General features: G+C 38.8%; 1 protein-coding gene across 6 annotated transcripts in view; it reads left to right on the top strand.

Annotated features, from left to right (window-relative positions):
• The window catches only part of CHD2 (chromodomain helicase DNA binding protein 2), a 119290-nt gene that overhangs the window by 62045 nt on the left and 39713 nt on the right, over window positions 1-17532 (top strand). For 5 of the 6 annotated variants that reach the window (XM_077871034.1, XM_077871062.1, XM_077871048.1 and 2 more), the window contains 8 exons: window positions 1174-1362; window positions 6529-6691; window positions 7002-7154; window positions 9277-9348; window positions 12714-12863; window positions 13601-13749; window positions 14813-14909; window positions 15332-15424. In XM_077871034.1, coding sequence (XP_077727160.1) covers window positions 1174-1362; window positions 6529-6691; window positions 7002-7154; window positions 9277-9348; window positions 12714-12863; window positions 13601-13749; window positions 14813-14909; window positions 15332-15424 — 1066 coding nt within the window. The remainder of the gene's footprint in view (window positions 1-1173; window positions 1363-6528; window positions 6692-7001; window positions 7155-9276; window positions 9349-12713; window positions 12864-13600; window positions 13750-14812; window positions 14910-15331; window positions 15425-17532) is intronic. The other variant, XM_077871055.1, reaches the window with a different exon arrangement.

Genomic DNA, 17532 nt, shown 5'->3' with positions numbered 1-17532 from the left:
TTTCCATCTCCTCAGAGGGCAGATGCTTATTGAGTCCTCCAGAGCTCTAGATAATGTTGAGCTATTCTGTCTTCTGGGGTGTGATTGACCTCAGCAGAGGAGGGCCACCTGGTGTCAGAAGGCAGACTGGGAAGCAGTGACTGATTGAGCGTTCAGTTCTAGCCTTCTTCCATTTCTTCCATGGCCTGCTCTCCCCTGTGGAGCATCCATCCTTATGCACATAGGACCCAGCTGGTTCTTCCAAGTGCCTCCCTGGCTTTCTAGTGGCAGAACAATGCACATTTTTTTTTCAATCCTCATGAAAGAAGTTTCTTTCTTTCTTTCTTTCTTTCTTTCTTTCTTTCTTTCTTTCTTTCTTTCTTTCTTTCTTTCTCTTTCTTTCTGTTTTATTTTGTTTTGTTTTTGAAAGAAATCTGTTCACAGTGTCCTATTCTGGACTTCTGCCATAGGTCTTTTAGTAAATCAGAGATGATTGAATTAAGATTTAAACAAGAGAAACCTTTGTCTATTGAGTTGAGGCAGAATTACTATGGTGACAGGTTTTAAAATTTATTAGTAAAACTTCTGTCCCTAAGTTCTAATGCTATTAAAGTGGCATCACTCATATTGCTATTCTTGTTTGGGGGCCATGGTCTTGTTTACTGTTATTATAATTCATTAATTTTTTTCATCTATGAACTGTGAAGATTATTGATGAAAATTATGTAATAAACTTTCACCTTTGAGTAGTGACAGCTGTAATATTGCCACTAATTCTCTTACCTCTGAATTTGTTTTCCCAAGAAATTGCAGCTTTACAGATAGCTTACAAATTTTTCTGCAGAATGTTACATGACAATAACTTGTCTATACTTACATATACATTGCATGTTCCACTGCAATATCTTGTGACTTCTAGACCCAGTCTGAGAATTGGAAACTTAATGTTACCCAATACAGACAGATGGAATTGATTCAGGTGGTCCCTTTCCTTTGTGTTTTCCCTTCTCTTGTGTTCACGAGTTAGTGACTGGTAAAATTTATATTTCCTTATAGGAAAGAGTCTTTTAAAAAAAATTTTTTTTTACGGATTTTTTCCCCATTTAGTTAATTAAAATTATAGTTTGAAAAAAAAATTATTTTTTCCCCTTCCTGGTTGCTTCTGTAACAATTGCTGTCCTGTTTTATTTCCAGGTTTGAATTCTGGGAAGATTTTGAAGAGGACCATGGGAAAGGGAGGGAGAATGGCTACCAGAGTCTCCATAAGGTGCTGGAGCCCTTCCTCCTCCGGAGAGTCAAAAAGGATGTGGAGAAATCCCTTCCTGCCAAAGTGGAACAGATCCTCAGGGTGGAGATGTCGGCTCTGCAGAAGCAGTATTACAAGTAAGCTGTGGGCTGGGTCACCCTGCAGTAGGATTAATACCCATTCAAAGGGGCCATGAGGGGGGATCCCTGGGTGACTCAGCGGTTTAGCACCTGCCTTGAGCCCAGGGCCTGATCCTGGAGACCCGGGATTGAGTCCCGCGTCAGGCTCCTGGCATGGAGCCTGCTTCTCTTTCTGCCCCTCTCTCTCTCTCTCTCTATCTCTCTCTATGTCTATCATAAATAAATAAATAAATCTTAAAACAAAAAGAAAGGGGCCATGAGATAGACAGTTGACAAGCTGCTTTTTTTCAGTGATGCCTAACAGATGTGAATAGCAATATATTCATCGTTAGAAAGAAGTTTTGTTTTTGCTTTTTTATTTGGATGAGAATTTGCACGCAGCACTTTCCATTCTGTAGGATGGTCTGAAGTATATGGTAAATCTTAGTGCTAATCCCCTCCAACAGGCAGGCATATTTCACTCACTAATCCATTTCTTCTCCACTATTCTTTCAGTCATTTACCAAGATTCTGCAATGTGTCAGGCATTCTGCTAGATACTGAGAGTATGAAGATGAGTGGAATGTGTTTCTGCCAGAAGTATTGCTTAAGAGGAAAGACAGAATAGAGACAAGGATTTAAAACAGTGTTGTTTAATAACCGAGGCATATGCAGGGCTCTGTGAAAGTTCAGAAGGAAAAGTTCTCCATTATGTGCTGGAAGGGGAAGATGCTCTCCTTTCTGGCACTCCCAAGTGGCCCAGGCAGGTTGTGGACTTGGTTTAGGTTATGATGGGCAAAATATTGGGTTTAGGACAGGGAGTGGTAAATAATGTGCTTTAGTTTTGATGATTTAAAGTTGAATCTGGAATGATTGGAAATAATTACATGTTGTGAACATTACAGTCTTTTACTGTTAAAATGTGGTAGCCTTTCTAATATTCCCTGTTTGTTCTAAATGCAACTGAATAAAAACAAGATTGTAATTTTCAAAAATTACTGTCTGACCCTTTTGCCTAACACTATATTGACTTTTAAAAATCTTTTTCTTAGGGGAAATCTAAGATATGTACAAAAATGGAATAAGAAGTAGTTACATACCCATAGTCCAGCTTCAGTTATTGACTCATGGCCAGTCTCAGTTCACCTTGTCTTCTTTTGCATCCTCATGTCCACCCTTAGATCATTTAAAGCCTGTTTCAGGTACTTATCAATCAAATATTTCTGTATATCTCTAAAAGATGAACACTGTTTTATGAGTTAACAGTGGTAACAACAAAACTGAGATAATAGGTACAGAGAACAGAAAAATGGTTGCCAGAGGCTGAGGTGAGGGTGGGGGTGAGAGAAATGAGTGAAGGGGGTCAAAAGGTATAGACTTCCAGTTATAAATGAGTCATGAGGATGTAACATGCAGCACGGAGGCTATGATGATAATACTGTTGCATATTTGAAAGTTGTTGAGAGAGTAGATCTTTTTTTTTTTTTTTTAAGATTTTATTTATTTATTCATGAGAGACACCGAGAGAGAGGGGGCAGAGACATAGGCAGAGGGAGAAGTGGGCTTCATGCAAGGAGCCTGATGGACCCCAGGATCACGCCCTGAGCCAAAGGCGTATGCTCAACTGCTGAGCCATGCAGGTGTCCCCCGAGTCTGTGTTCTGTGGATATTTTTTACAGCCTGGACTTAGCTGATTCCAGCTTCATGGCATTATTTAACATTTTTCTCTGAACCCTTCATATTTACAGATAAATGTAGAGGCTTGATTAGACTCAGATTCAATATGAGTATTTCATAGAATGCAAAGGTACATTCTTTCACAATAGATTATTGTCTTTTTTTGATATTAGCAAGTAATAGTATGCATTGCCTAGATCATTAATTCATTAGGGATTACAAACGGGTGATATTTAAATTTTATTACTCTCTGTTTATTAGCTGGAATACTGCAAAAAGAAACTTTACCGTATCAGGTGAGGAACAGTTCATTTAGGAAAGACAGAATAAATGCATGATTCTTCTTGATTTTTGGCATTTAAAAATCTATTATTATTATTATTATTTTTTAAATTTTTATTTATTTATGATAGGCACACAGTGAGAGAGAGAGAGAGGCAGAGACAAAGCAGGCTCCATGCACCGGGAGCCCGACGTGGGACTCGATTCCGGGTCTCCAGGATCGCGCCCTGGGCCAAAGGCAGGCGCTAAACTGCTGCACCACCCAGGGATCCCAAAAATCTATTATTTTATAATTATTTTTTTTTTTTAAGATTTTATTCTTAAGTAATTTTTGCATTCAGCGTGGTGCTTGAACCTACAGCCCCAAGATCAAGAGTTGCATGCTTTACCAACTAAGCCAGCCAGGTGCCTCTGTGGTTTTTAATTTTTAATTTTTTTCTAAAGATTGGATTTATTTATTTGAGAGAGAGAAATAGCAAGAGGGAACACAAGCAGGGAGGAGAGGGAGAAGCAGCCTCCATGCTTAGCAGGGAGGCTGATGTGGGGTCTGATCCCAGACTCTAGGATCATGATGTGAGTGAAGGCAGATGCTTAACTGAATGAGCCACTCAGGTGCCCCACCTCACTTGTTTTTTAAATTGAGATGATTTGACATATAATGTGAAAATGTAATGTGTACAACATGTTGCTCATATATGATACTTTCATATGTAAGAAGATGATTGCCATTGTAGTGATAATTAAGCACCTCTATCACATCACATTACATAATGACCCTTTCTTTTTAATGGTTGGAATCTTTAAGTTCTAGTGTCTGAGCAAGGTTGATGATGATAATACAATATTGTCTGTATTCACTATACTGTGCATTAGATCTCTAGGGATTATTTACAGATTGTAGGTTCATACCCTTAATATCTGTCCCATTCCCCCATTTCCAGGTAACCACTATTTTACATTCTTTTTTTCTGAGTTTGGCTTTTTCAGATTCCACATATACGTGACATCATATGGTACTTGTCTTTCTCATTCTGACTTATCTCACTTAGCATAATATGCTCAAGTCCATTCATGTTGGAGTTTTGACATCTTTAAAAGAAACAATAGGTTATATCTACCCTTCTTCAAAGGTTTCGACCAGTAAGATTTGTTTTGGTATGATTATGAATTCATTGATAAGCATATTCGTGTTTCATTCTGTGATTGTTATTCTTTTTATACTCTGCGACCGTTATTCTTGATAGCTCCTTTTTTAACCTGGAGGAGCTCATTCAAGTCCGTTTTGAGCCCTTTTGACATAATCCTACTTGAAGCTCAGAGCTTTTTGCTTTCTGGAACAAATTGTTCACGTTCATCTTGTAGTACATTTGTGCCCCATAGCAGGAGTCAGCCATATATCCAACAAGCTCTGTACTGTTTTATTGGAAAGTGAAATTTGGAGGCCTCAGGCTGGGTACTGGAGCTGTGACTTGCAGCCACACTGGATATCACTGCCAGTCTTTTTCAGTGGACAGAATTTGGAAATTGTTTTTATTTTTATTTGTTTTAGGAAATCTGCTTTTAAAGATAATACATCTTTTTTTTTTTTTTTTTTTTTTTTTTTTCAGTGAAACAGTGAAACATAGATATTTTATTTGACCTTAATGGTCTTATCCCCATACCAAAAATTCCACATCTCAACTCCACCAACTTAATTAACATTGCACATATGGTCTTAGTAATGAATAATAGTGCCAGGATTACCATCAGCAGTGTGAATAATGAAAACAGGTTAAGGGTAAAATGATATTTTTGGTTTGTTTTAAAGGTATATTCCACTAGAAATGGATAAGAATCTTAAAGTACTTTGAGATAGTTTTCCTTTTTTTTTTTTTTTTTCAATATTTTATTTATTTGAGAGAGAGAGAGAGAGAACAAGTGAGGGAGGAGTAGAGGGAGAAATAGACTCCCTGCTCAGAGGAGTCTGAAGCCTGGTGTGGGACTCAATCCCAGGAGTCTGGGATCATGACCTGAGCTGAAGGCATACACTTAACCAACTGAGCCACCCAGGTGCCCTCGAGATAGTTTTTCTTTTCTTTACTTGTGGTTACGTTACCAGCTAGATACAATGGTTTATTTATTTCATTTTAGTTTTATTTTTTTAAAAGTTGGCTTTGCTTAATTTTGCTTCCTAATATTTTGCAATATTTGTAGAGTTCCAAAGGCAAAGCTACAAAGCCTGCTATTCTTTCCTTGTCATCTCATTCTAGTCCATCTTTCCCTTAGGTAATAATAATTATCAATTTAAATGCTTACTTTTCCTTTATTTTTTAGTTTTTAAAATACAAGCAAATACATTTTAACTTTTTTGCTGTTTCCTCCTCCTATATAGACAACATACTATACATGTTTTTCTTTACCTTACATTTTATACTTAATGATGTGGGCTGAAGAACACTCTCATTGTTTATAAAGATATTCTTGTTTCCTTTTTACATATGTATAGTATTTCATTGTGGATCTGTATCATAGTTTATTCAACTAGCCTCCTGGTGGTGGACATTTAGTGTTTCAAATACTTTACTCTTAGAAATAGCACTTAAAATCCTTGAACATTCTACTTTGAGAGAGTCCTAAAATTGGAATTGCTAACAGTGTAAAGAAATTCCATTGTTCAGGAAAAAAAGCACTTCTAATATTTTAGAGTGGTTAAAACTTACGTGTGGATATATGTGAATACACATACATTTCTCCTTCCCTTTTGGAGATAAAACATAGTTACTGTGAGCATTTTATAGTGTAAAATGTCCTTTTATAGCAGTTTGTAAACGGGTACATAGCTTCCATCTGATGGTAATCTTAATGTAATTAATCCCTTATTAGCTTACTTCCATTTGTATGTTGTGATAAAGAATGCTTCAGTGACTGTCCTTGTTTGACACGTTTGTGCGTGTGTGTGTGTGTATTTATTTCACTCTTGTTAGTTTCCTGTGTTCAGATTACAGTGCCCAGTAGAGCAGTGTTTTCCCAGAGGCTAACATTCTGAATCAGACCAAAGATGTGAGTGGTCCTAGGTAGGTGGTGGGAGATGCAAAATACCATATCCCTCTGTGCCTTTTTAACGGTCTTAGGTATTTTCTGCTTTGGTTTTTCTGTTTCCAGTAACACAGCTCTCTCTCACAATCTTCTGATGCCTCTGATTCTCTGTTTCTTCAAATTGAATGACATCATTATTTTGATTTATAGGTGGATCCTGACCAGAAACTATAAGGCTCTTGCCAAAGGGACAAGAGGCAGCACATCTGGTTTCCTGAATATTGTGATGGAGTTGAAAAAGTGCTGTAACCACTGCTACCTGATCAAGCCCCCCGAGGAGAATGAGCGAGAGAACGGGCAGGAGGTTCTTCTGGTGTGTGGCCTCTGTATTTGTAATTAAATTCTCAAACACTGTGGTTTCTATAGATGCTCTTTTCTTTCCTCCTTTGATGACTCTTCAAGGAGTGTCAAAAGAAGCTTTGAAAAGATGTGAGGAAAGTTCACTAGGAAAAATATGGAAAGAATGATGCCAGGTAAAGAGCATTTTGGGTATTGTCAGCCAGATGGCAGGGGGCTTCACCAAGCTGAAAGATGATTGTCAAAGTAGGAACTCTTAGCAGTTTTAAGGGCAGATTGAAGTATGGGTTTGAGTGTAATGATCAGAATGTCTTTTCAATCTGCAGTCCCTGATCAGGAGCAGTGGGAAGCTGATTCTCTTAGATAAACTGTTGACAAGGCTTCGAGAAAGGGGCAACAGAGTCCTAATCTTCTCCCAGATGGTCAGAATGTTGGACATCCTGGCTGAGTACCTGACGATCAAGCACTACCCTTTCCAGGTAAGGATGCTCAGTGATTGGAATCCCTCTTGGCTCCCTCCCTGCAGTTGTATTCTTTGCTTACAGAATCATCCTAATGTTAGGAAACAAGTTTTTCAGCTAGAAACAAATTGAGATGAAGGTTCCACGAGGGTCTTTGTGTTTACTTCCATACCTTTCAGTAGCCTATAATAAAAGTGGTCATGTGAGGTCCTTCAGGTTTTCAGGGGGTGGTACGGAGGTGGGTGATAGAGGAAAAGCAAACAAGAGTAAAGGCTGTGAGATGGTATCTTCCAGCTCCAAAATCTTGGTTAACACTATAGAGGAAGGAGGTGCGGGCCTAATTCCAGAAGCCCAAATCCTAGGAAGAGAAAGGCAGTAGTTCTGTGCGGTCACCCTGGAGAAAGCTGACCCTGGCTGTGAGGCTGGGAACTCAGCAGAGTGGTGCATGTGAGAGCTTGCTGGGCCCTGAAGGGGGTAGTGATGGTCCCCTCATCTCTGTGGGATTGTTACTGTGGCTTTTCATCTTCACTCAGTTGTCTCCTACAAGATAAGGGGGAAATGAGTTTCTTCAACACAGTATTTTTCTGGGTGTTAGAGTGTGTGAAACTTTTTTTTTCTGATCTGTTTATGGACGTATCTGCTATTTTTCTTGACTTTTGGCATAACATTTTTATAGTGCTTTGACTTTTAAGATTGGCTTAATATTTTTTCTTTGAGTGGCTGGACTTATGAACCTACTTCTGTAATTGTCTGGTATTGAAGAAAGCGAGGTTAGTGATTGTACCTGGAGATGGCCAAGCTTTCAACTCACTAATATTGTCTTTCAAAAATGCCCTGAAAGACACTGCTCTATCATAATATCTTTGTGTGGTCTTTCCGCAGCTATCTTAGAATATGGTTTGATACTGTGGTTATTTAAAAATGGACTAATAAAAGCCCAGCACACTCAAAAAGATTATTGTGTCTCAATGCATCTGATCTCTGTGAACTTTCAGGTCAAGCTAATCATTCGATACCACATAAAATAAGAATGCATTGGTTTTCTCTGTAGGGAATATTTGGCTGGGATCCACTAGAGTCTGTCATGTCTACTGTCTTCTATTAATGGGGATATTAAAAAGAAGGCATTTGGGTTTTCTGATATCAAATATAGGCTATGAATCTGCCATGTAAACATATCTTTGGGTGAAGGCTCTGAGTAGAGTTGGTAGTCAGAAAGAAGGGAGGGCGTTCCCAGGTGTGATTGACTTGTGTTTTGGTAGCTCTGGGTCTGGTCAGCAGAGCTCTGAGCTGGGGAGATATAGGTTCTTCTACAGCCGGTGTCTCCATCACTGGGCAGCTGACCTCATCTCTCAGGTCAGTTTTGCCTTCTGTAAAATGAGGTATTTTGTTCATCTCAAGATCTGACTGTAAGGGGAAGATGTGAAAATGTCTTTAAAGGGTAAGAAATAAACATTTTACATGTACAGCATACAGGTAGTGATTCTCAAGTGTCTATTTGACATGTGGTTTTCCCTGGTGATATTTGGAACCTAGAACTGAATTCCAGAGGCTTTCTTAAATACGCTCTTTGGCTACTTAAACACTTTGCTCTGATTTCAGAATGTAATTTTTGGAAAAGCTGGAATATATGACCAACTTAATTTTAACACTTTCAATGTTATGGCAGAATGTTTACAAACAAAATTGTGCAAATGAATTTTTGGTTTGTGTAGCACTTAATAACTGTGGGACTTGTGGTCACATTATTAAAAAGGATCATTTTCTGCACAAGCTAAAATGACCAGTGGTCTGATGACCTAATCTCTTCAGGATCTACAGATGTAGAAGCAAACATAGCTTCCAAGCATAGCTTGGGTTGCCATCATTCTCATTAGAGGTTCTAGCAGTCGTTCTGATCCTTGGGTAGACCTAGGTAGACCTAGTTCTTTGAGTCAGAAGCTTTTGACCTTGGGTTTGTAACCAGAGAGCTTGGGCAAGTAGAATATGCTGCTTAAGCAATGTCCCTTGCCAGCATGTTGCCAGTGCATTCCGGTTATTTTTACTAAGTGGGTGTTGGAGTGATAAAGGTTGCAAGTCTGGTGTTCTGAGAATAGCTGATCTGCCTACCTTATGATTTCCTTGTGGTTTATTTTTACAGCGTCTGGATGGTTCCATCAAGGGAGAAATCCGAAAACAGGCCCTGGACCACTTCAATGCAGATGGGTCTGAGGTACACCATATATGGCTTTGCTTTTTGGGCAGCGTGGGCTCTGTATCCAGGAGAAAGCCTTTCTGGCTTTAATGTATTTCATTTCAGAAACAGTTCACAGCAAAGTTATCCTGCTTTGGGAAGGAAATGAGAAATCACTAATATAAAAGATGCCTCTTAATTTTGTTTGTTTTTATTTTTTTTTTTTATTTTTTATTTTTTTTTTAATTTTTTATTTATAATAGTCACACAGAGAGAGAGAGAGGCAGAGACATAGGCAGAGGGAGAAGCAGGCTCCATGCACCGGGAGCCCGATGTGGGATTCGATCCCGAGTCTCCAGGATCGCGCCCTGGGCCAAAGGCAGGCGCCAAACCCCTGCGCCACCCAGGGATCCCTTAATTTTGTTTGTTATTCCAGAAAAGCATTTGCATGCTTGTTTATCTGCCCTGGTCTGGATTAGTGACAGAGCAGTTCTAATAGCAACTGCGTATTCCATAGTGGCTTCCAGACATCAGATTTCTGGACCTAGGAGAACAAACAGTAAGGCAAGAGGCAAGAAAGCTGGCCAGTAGAATTAATTTTGACATGTGTGTTACATCAGAAGGTTCTGATCTGTACTTTTTTGGTGACTGAGGCATGTAAAGTACATTTACTGTATCTCAAATGTGTTGGATTACTGGTATGATCAATATAACTTATGGTCTATTGTCCAGCTTGGATTTGCATTCTAAAGTGATTTTAAGGCATATATAGAAGGGGTGCTTAAAGAGAAGTGAGAAACTATGGTAAGATTGTAGTTCGTGCATATCAAGCTGTGAAGTGCTGTGGGATTTGAGAGAAGTGGGGGAGAAGAGGTTCAGCAGAGGTAACTCTGCAGCACCATGTGTGGGTGAAGGCAGCAGTGGAGAGAGCCAGAAGTAACTAGTGTTTTGGAGAGAACGCTAGTGCTTCTGAAGCCTGGGCCACTACTTCATATAGATGAAACAGACTTCATGTTCTGCTTTCTGAGGGGCTTTAAAAACTCTGTACAGTCTGTTACTCCAAAATGGTATGCCTTCTGCCTCTAGAAATGGATGTGGTCCCAGTTAGACTATAGCATTCTGGCTTCTTTACCCTAAAATGTTAGCTGTACTTGAGGAGCTTTGGGCGTGAATCTGGACAGAACTGAGGCTCTGAATGGTTCAGGAGAAGAGGAATTGGATTACTGAATACCGCTCACCCATTAATTCCCATTCCTTCTTTTTCTGTTTCCTCGAGTAAAATCATGATAATTTCAATACCTGCTCTGGGGATTAAATGCAAGCAGTAGGCTTGCATTTACTGCCTGGGGCATAGTGAGCACTCAGTAAATGCTAGGCTAGTGTATGATTTGGTATTTATTGAAACTAGTTTTGTGTTCCCTATTCTTAGTTTAAAAAATGGTATGAATGTTTCATATTACCCTTTCTTAGAGAAACACTATTAAAGCTGCCTTTATAATTCTCAATTCTTCATCTCATGACTGTATATAGAATACAGGTTCTCTACCATTATTCTGCACATCTGAGCCTTTTTGGTTAAGAAAAATTAAATACTTTATCATTGGGTGGAAATATATGCACCTTTAGAAAATTTAAAAGATAGTATAAAGAAGAAAAATCGCATACCCTACCCCCATCCCAGAAACAACTTGCTATTCTTATCATTTGGATGTATTTCCATTCATACAAGATAAAACCGATTATCTGTATGTTCACCTAATTTGGGATCATTCTGCATATAGTTTTGTCACTTTCATTTAGAATTCTGTGATCATTTTTCCCATGTCATTAAGGATTAAAAAAAATTTAGTTTCTAAAGTTTTCTCATAGTTGTACCATTATTATTTAACCCAGTGATTAAACTTAATCACTTATTTTGTTGTTTTGGGGTGTTGAAAGCATACGAGCATTTTAAGAAAGGTTTTTCACATACTTTGTTAAATTTCCCAAAGCAGTTTATATCATTACTATTTGTGTATGCATATTTCTATCTCACCTTGAGCAGCATTAGCATTGCATGTCATCATGTTTGTTTTTTTCAGTCTGATAATAGACACAAATAACATCTTCTAATTCACATTATCTATGGTAAAGAGTGCTTGGGTGGCTCAGTTGGTTGAGTGTCCAACTCTTGGTTTTGGCTCAGGTCATGATCTCACGGTCCTGGGATCGAACCCCATGTTGGGCTCTTGTGCTCAGTGGGGAGTCTGTAAAAGGATTCTCCACCTCTCTCTGCCTCCTCGCCCCCCCCCCCCCAAATAAATAGATCTTTAAAAGAAAGTAGCGACAGTGAAAACTATTTATGATTATTCAGATCCCAGATTTTATGTGGTTTAGGTATCTCATTCTCAAGTCTCCAGCATTTACTTGCAGGCTTCTGTAAATTAGAGAGTGTGATGTCACTTGGTATTTCTGTGGATCACAGAGCATATGTGCCTCAGGATTTGTTTAAAGTTCTGAGATCATTCTCTCCATTTTCATTTCTGTGGCAGGATGCTGGTGAGTGGGATTTAGTTAGAGTGTGGAGAGCCTTTCATTGTTTCTGTGTATAGTAAATACACCCATTGATCAAATACAACTCAGAACTATCAGCTTTTGAGCACCACTTGTGTGCCAAAAAGGTGTCAGCCTTTGACATACATGATCAAATGCCCTAAAGACAGAAATCTCTGTGGCTTTCTTTTCTTCTGGCTCATATAATTTAATTTTTGCCTCCTGCTCCATATTTTCTGTGCTCTCAGATGCAGGCAGGTATACCATGCCTGCTCAATCTCTTATTATTGCTGTGTAGAATATGCCAGAGCCTGTATCTTTCCCACACGTGGCTCTTCAGCGACATGTGCTTTGGTTTTCTTTTTGTGTATGCTGTGCTGATCGAGGACCCTGTGCTTCTGAGCAGTGCTGGCACCTGATCTGTTGATGCAGTGTTGTTCTATTCAGCCACTTCACAATAAAGTACCTTTGCTTATACCGACTACCTTATGTGGTATAATCCACCTTTACCTGAAAATGAGTGTGTGGGCAACTTGCTGGAATGATCCCCTTGCTAATTAAGTTTTTCTGGGTTTTGTTAATTGCTTGTAATGCTAGTTTTAGCAAAGAGAGAACACTAATTCTTTTGTTCCAGTTGACTTACCAGAATCAGCTTTACTCCTTAGTTCTCTGCACTGATTCTTCCTGCTTAATGAAACGAAAATTCACTCTACCATCAAGTCCCTGGCCTTCTTGTAGCTTCCATAAAGTTTGTCCATCATATCTCACTTTTCTTCACACCTGCAGGGGTTTCCAGGTATAAGGGCTTATTGGACTGTGAAACTGTTTCTGAGAAGGCCACTGCATAAAGTAGTATATTGCATTGTGTACAGGACTTCTGTTTCCTGCTCTCGACAAGGGCTGGTGGCCTGGGAATCAATCTGGCTTCGGCGGACACAGTTGTCATCTTTGACTCTGACTGGAACCCCCAGAACGACTTGCAGGCACAAGCCCGAGCCCATAGAATTGGTCAGAAGAAGCAGGTCAGTGGAGTGAGACATCTGGATGTGGTTTGGGTGAGGTGGGAAAGAGAGGGGTGTTGTTTAGCCCTTTCAGGACATTTGTAAAATGCTTTTTTCCTGTTATGCTCTCTTTTCCCCAAGGGTAGATGCCTGTCTGTTAACTAGTACAGAGGTGTCTTTGGGGCTCAGATGAACTTCTTAGGGAAATATTTTCTTGTGCTGTTTGAAAATTATGTCACCTGTAAGTTTCAGGTTTACCCTAAGAAAGAGATATGATGAATAGATTAAGAACTGGAATGTTTTTCTATTTGAATGTGGTTAAATTGTTAAATAGTCCAACATTTTTCAGGATGGTCTACTTTTATTATACATGATTGTTAGCTCTGAGCTACATTGGGAAAATACATGCTTGTTTTTTTCATGTGAGAATCTCAAACTCTGCTCTAGCATTGGGTAACTCTTAAGTTTCGTACTCGGCCAACAGTTCAGTTTGGTGAAACTTTCCATCAGTGAAACTATTTTTTAGCAAGATTTTTATCATTAGACTAGGCTGTAATAATTTTTAGAGGAAGTTTTATTTAAGATTACAATATGTTAGAGTAAAAATATTGCATCTACTTAAGCTGCCTGTTTGTATGAATTGCTTATAGTCATTTTTAGGAGAAGAGAATAAGTCTTTTTTACTTATCTTTTGGTTTTAGACAGGTAACTTTTTTTTTGCTGATCAAGTATAAACATAACATTTTGTTTTTCTATAGGTAAATATTTATCGCTTGGTTACAAAGGGGACTGTGGAGGAGGAGATCATTGAACGGGCCAAAAAGAAGATGGTATTGGACCATCTGGTGATTCAGCGCATGGATACTACTGGTCGGACAGTTCTGGAAAACAACTCGGGAAGGTCCAAGTAAGTTCTAGAAAGGTGGAGGAGGTGATCAGAACCAAACTGATTTTACATCAACATTTGATAGAATTTATCCTTCTAGTAGGATTTTCTATAATTGACGTTACCTATTAATTACCTAGAAAAGGTCAAGCCAAAACCACGAGAAGGTGTCATTTTCATTTTCTCTTGTTTTCCCTGTTTTCTTTTTTTACCTCTCAACCCTGTGCTCATGTGCCCTCTCTTTCTTATTCCCTCTCTTGCCTTTAGCTTTTGGCTCTTTTTTGGCTTTTTGTGACATATGACTGCAGCAGTGGCAGCTGTGTCCCTCAGTTAGGCTTTCATCCCAACATAAAGTTGCCTTGAACATATTAGTAGTAAGAATCTGCCAGATGGAGTTGGCAGCTGTTTTCTTATTATTGGTAAAAAATATTTGTATGGAGATTGTTACTTTTCCTATTGAAAACAGAAAGATGTAGAAGGAAAACAGTCAAGTTTCAATTGACTTTTTTAGAAACACAGCTATTTCTCTGAGTTTATATTTTGGCCAAATTGTTCAGTGTCTTCTGTGGCAATTGTGCAGTTTGTGTCACAGGTGGAAATCAAATGAGCCCTTCCCTAAATAGAATATTTTCAGATAATCTTCCATTCAAGAAGAACCTAAATGGAAAAGGCTTAGTTCTTTTATTTTAGACTGGAGATGAGAAGGTTGAAAATTGTTGGGGGGTGGGGGATAAATAAATAAAAAAGAAAATTCTTGGTGAATGATAACTGCCTGAGTCAAAAGACAAAGAGCAAAGAACTGTCTTCTTCACTGTTGCTAATTAAGTTTCTTGCTTAATCATGTAATAGATAAGCCATCAGGAAAATAATTCATTTTCTAGTCTTTTGCTAAGTTAGATTTATCATCACAGACTCATCCTAGGGATAAAAAAATGAAATCTTTGAGAGATCATTTTTCCTGGGGCAGAATTTATATTTTCAAAAGTAATTTCACCCCTTTATGAAGGGTAGCTATTTTATAGTAGAACTTCATGGCGGTTACTTGACATTCCTAAGGGATTACAACTACATTTTACTTCTACAGCTCAAATCCTTTTAATAAAGAAGAGCTGACAGCTATTTTGAAATTTGGAGCAGAGGATCTCTTCAAAGAACTTGAAGGGGAGGAGTCAGAGCCTCAGGTAATTAACAATAAGGAAAAAACTTTTTTGACGAGTATTTGTAAGAGTCTAAATTTTTCTGGAAGTAGATTTTTAGTCTGTGTTAGAAGCTTTTATAAAGAATAGTAATTGAAAGATCTAGCTTTTTAAATTATAGAGCTCAAAGCTCTTACTAAATAGAATAGGAAAGAATGAGAAAAATATTTGAGGATTTTATCTTAGGTCCTTTTAATTCTGGTTTTATTTTGTGTAATTTTTGAAGTTCACCTTGTCGTTTGTATAAATAATAGTTTGAGACATTAGAGGTAAAGGATATAAACCCAAGTACTGTAAAGGTAAATGGGATCTGAGGAAAGAGATTTGGTTTATTCACACCAAGTGTTTTCAGTTTGTACTGATCACTGTTGCCTGTTTACCGTTATCATATTGTTGGTGTCCCTAAGGAAATGGACATAGATGAAATTTTGCGCTTGGCTGAAACTAGAGAGAATGAAGTGTCAACAAGTGCAACAGATGAACTTCTGTCACAGTTTAAGGTATGAAAATTATTGTGGGAGAGAGTCCTCAGCACTGATACATTATCTAATAATAACCAATGTCTGTGAGTACTTCCATTGTGCAAGGCGATTTACTTTCTCCTTTACCTAACTTGACTCCTTTCTTTCTGCTCCTGAGTTCCAGGTCCCGATATGAGTGTAGGTTTAGTCTTCTGCATAGAGATAATCACTGATGTGGTCTCTCCTGCCCAGAGTCCGTGGATAGAGGAAAAGCCAGCAAAGAGGGCAGAATCTGTGTCAGTGGGATGGGTGGAGAACGGGATAATGTGGAGCTCCCGGAGGTGTGGAGGGCATTGTGGGAGAGACATTGATAGAATCAGAGGATGAGGAGAGGCCAAAGGTATAAAGCAGAAGGTAACAGTTAGAAAGCCCTTGATGACTTGGTAAAAATATTAGACCACCTGGGCTTTGTTTTTTTTTTTTTAAGGGTGATGATTATGGGTGGTATCTGATAGAACAGAAAATTAAATGAGATCAGGACTAAGTGCAAAAGCTGGGCACCAGGTGAATAGGAGGTGGCAGCATTGAGTGGAGTTAATTTTAAAGCTTATAAAGAGTACAGTGAAGGTGATTTATGAGGATAGAAGAGTCTAGCAAGGCAAGGGTTTTGAAAGATATTCTAATGTCTCCTGGTTGAAGGAAGAGCTTGAGAGTAGGGAGAGATGGAAGGCTCTAAGGAAAGAAGGAAAATTTGTTAGCACACTGCCTTAGAAGAGACTTAGAATGGATGTAATCAAAAACACTGGTGGTGCAGTTGCCTTCAAAAGAAAAAGGAGACTTCAGGGAATGGGGAGGAGAGAAGAGGTGGGATACCTTTCTTTGTGATGGTAATTACCAATAAGTAAGTAAAATAGAAATAATTTGGGACAGCCACAGGTGGGGCCAGGAAGGAGGAACTTGGTAGTGAGTGAACTGAATTTGGAAGGTAAGACTTCACATTAGAGCTGGTCAACAGAGTCTTAGGATTTTCTCCAGCAGTACTTGAGGTCAGAGGGACTGGATCAATTTGTTGTCCTAAAGTGGGAGGTAGGCTTGGGAGACTAAGTCACAGTTGCAAAGGTTTCGCAATTCCAGGTGAGAACATGGGTAAAGGAATTGGCTTTGGGTTTGTGCCCTACAGGTTAGAGAAGCAGTGGCGACTTGAAGGTTCCAGTGATGGTTAAGTACAGTACATCTTGTGGGATTGAGGGAGATGTGGGCAAAGTGTTTAGAAGGAAGTAGTATTGTGTAATGAGGTCCACAGTTGGCCACAGGTAGAAGTTGTCTCAGCGAAAGAACACAAAAGGAGCTGACTAGACGAAAGAGCTCTAGAATCAGAGTAAGTGTGTTTGCAGTTGAAGGTGAATTATTACCGTTTCAGCTGGACTACACTTCTTGCACTGCTGCTCTCTTTTAAAGAGAAGCAATCTTCATGACAATGTTTTGGTCAGAATAGTATATGATGATTTAGATATAAAAATTTCTGCATATTAACAGGTTAATCAAAAGTGGTTGGCTGGTGACTTTTGCCTTGCTTAAATAAGCTCTTTTGGCTGTTATGTTTTAGCACCTGATCAAGTGATGTAATTAACAGTAGGAGTCTGTCTACCTGGGGGCTTTTTTATTTCTGGAATGCTTCAACTGAATTGACTTTGTTTTTCCCACTAATCTTCTCTTTCTCTTTCTCTCCCCCTTTCTCTATTAAACCCTAATTTAACATGTTGGAAACATAGCAAAGCTTTTTTTGAGATAATTTAAGATTATACTTTTCTTTAGTAATCATAACTGGTACTTGTATAACTCTTACTGTGTATGTCAAGCCCTTCAGAACCTTAGAATGAATCAGATATTATTTTCTTCATTTATAGATAAGGAAACTGAGGCACAGGCATGCCAAGTAGATTCCTAAGGTCACAGATATGTGGAGTTGTGATTACGTCCTAGGCAGGTGGTCTGGCCTATATATAGCATGTGGCCCTTAGCCGTAATGTGCCCTGGGAAAAGTTCATTTCCCAACTGTGTGAACCACTAATGTATTTATTTGCCATTTTCATCTGGCTGTTTTAAAAGTCAGATCTAGGGACGCCTGGGTGGCTCAGCAGTTGGGC

This window comes from Canis aureus, chromosome 2 (genome assembly GCF_053574225.1).
Source record: "Canis aureus isolate CA01 chromosome 2, VMU_Caureus_v.1.0, whole genome shotgun sequence".
In the NCBI taxonomy this organism is placed as follows: Eukaryota; Metazoa; Chordata; class Mammalia; order Carnivora; family Canidae; genus Canis; species Canis aureus.
Note: the sequence above shows the minus strand (reverse complement) of the source record. Positions and strands in the feature narration are given on the sequence as shown.